The 1,948-nt window shown below is 43.7% G+C and overlaps 1 protein-coding gene across 1 annotated transcript; it reads right to left on the bottom strand.

Moving 5' to 3' along the window:
• On the bottom strand, positions 1–963 carry LOC149303960 (olfactory receptor 11H6-like). The gene has a single exon (XM_089480764.1). The coding sequence runs from the start codon at positions 961–963 to the stop codon at positions 1–3; it is 963 nt and encodes a 320-aa protein (XP_089336890.1).
• Between the last annotated feature and the right edge of the window lie 985 nt (positions 964–1,948).

A 1,948-nucleotide genomic window follows, 5' to 3' on the forward strand; every position in this document is an offset into this window, starting at 1 on the left:
TTACACTGTCACTTTCCTTCTTAGCCACCTTTCCTTTCTTCTCAGCAGCCTCCACAGTGCCTCTTTCACCTGATTGTTCCTCAAACAATAAATCAGGGGGTTGAGAAAAGGTGTGATGGCTGTGTAGAAGACTGTTACTGTTTTACTGATCTGCGAATGACTTCCTCCAACTGGAGCTACGTACATCCCTACCACTGGGCCGTAAAAGAGGATCACAACCAAAAGGTGGAAGGAAATGGTGGAGAAGGCCTTCCCACGACTGCCTTTATTAGAGGATTTCATCAGGGTGAAAATGACAACACCATAGGACAGTAAAACAAATAAAAAATTACCCAAGATCACTAGAACATTCATGGAAAACTGCCAAAAAAGGGGGATATTATCCAGCGGGGGGCAGGCCAGTGACAGGATGGGACCAGGATCACACACAAAATGGTCAATGATGTTGGGGCCACAGAAGGACAACCTGGAGATCAAAGTCACAGGGACAATGTAACCCGAGAATCCAATGGTCCAAGTTGCGCTTATTAGGGTATAGCAGGTTTCTTTGGACATGATTTTTGGATACTGCAGTGGATGGCAAATAGCCAGGTATCGATCCAAGGCCATAGCTGAGAGGAAGAAGCATTCGGTGCAGCCAAGAGAGAAGAAGATATAGAACTGGAAGAAGCAGGCCTGGAAGGAGATGACTCCATGAGGGAATGCCAGGTCATAAAGCATCCGGGGCACAGTGGTGGTTACGTAGCACATCTCCAGCCAGGAGAAGTTGCTCAGGAGGATGTACATGGGGAGCCGGGCCAAGCGGGTGTCTACAAGCACCAGGGTGATAATGGTGATGTTCTCCACCAAAGTCAGCATGTAGAGAACAGAGAAAAAGGTGAGGAGAAGGAACCGCTTCTGCTGCTCAGCTCCAAATCCCAGCAGAATGAATTCCTGGACTGTGGTCCCATTGGCCAACTCCATCTGCAATTATATAAGCAATTGCACGTTACAATTTACACACCAAGAATAGTGATTGTTTACTTGTCTATTGCATATATTTCTTTTGAGAGGTGGAGGACATGCTTGTATGTCATATTATTCCATGTTTTATGCTAGCTGCAATCTGTAGCAGGAGTGGGCAATATCACAGGATCCAGTAGTTTTTCCTCTCGTTTAGAACTTGGCCAGCTGTACTTTCCAATTCCCTCACTGAGATGAGCAATTGGCTATTAGAGGGCTATTTCATTTCCCAGTAATCTATTTTAGCCTCAAAATAGCCTTTTGGAGCCAGACCTCTGGTTATTTCTTTGTGCTGGGGTGTATTGCTATTCTGAGGTAGTCCGATAGAGTGGTTTGAGTATTGGACTACGACTCTGAAGAACACAGTTTGAATCCTGTCTTGACCATGAAAACCCACTGGGTGACCCTGGGCAAGTCACACTCTCTCAGCCTCAGAGGAAAACTGCTAACACTAATACTAATTGCTGTATTAGACAAATGCATTGTCTAATACACTCATGGAAATAGATACGTAAATAAACAAACAAACAGAGGCAAAAACCAATTAAGATGCTTGAATTTTTGGAGTGTCCTTGTGATTATGCCTATGGCTACAGTCACCAGAAGCAGCATTGTACTGTATATACTCATGTATAAGTCTAGAAATTTAGGTCAAACAATTGACCCAAAAAACTTGAGTCTATTTATCCATGGGTCAATGTAGGTATTGCACTTTAGCTCTCATTTTTTAAAAAGGGAACCATCCCCTGGTGAAAGGAAAGAGTGTAATTTGTCCTGGAAGCACTGCCCTCCCTCTGTTCTCTCATCCATCCAGCCTTTAAAGTGAGCACAAAGTTACGTCTGCTGGAATTTTGTAAGTTCTTTGGCATTGTTTTCCTTTACTTCATCATTTAGATCCTTTGTTACATGTCCCTAAGTTTTACCCTTGACTTATCCAGGGGTCATA

Source organism: Sceloporus occidentalis, unplaced genomic scaffold (genome assembly GCF_023333645.1).
Source record: "Sceloporus occidentalis isolate IW3139 unplaced genomic scaffold, rSceOcc1.0.p SCAF_14, whole genome shotgun sequence".
Lineage (NCBI taxonomy): Eukaryota > Metazoa > Chordata > Lepidosauria > Squamata > Phrynosomatidae > Sceloporus > Sceloporus occidentalis.

Coding starts and splice junctions, on each gene's coding strand:
- LOC149303960 (XM_089480764.1), bottom strand. CDS start 963: ATGGAGTTGGCCAATGGGACCACAGTCCAGGAATTCATTCTGCTGGGA.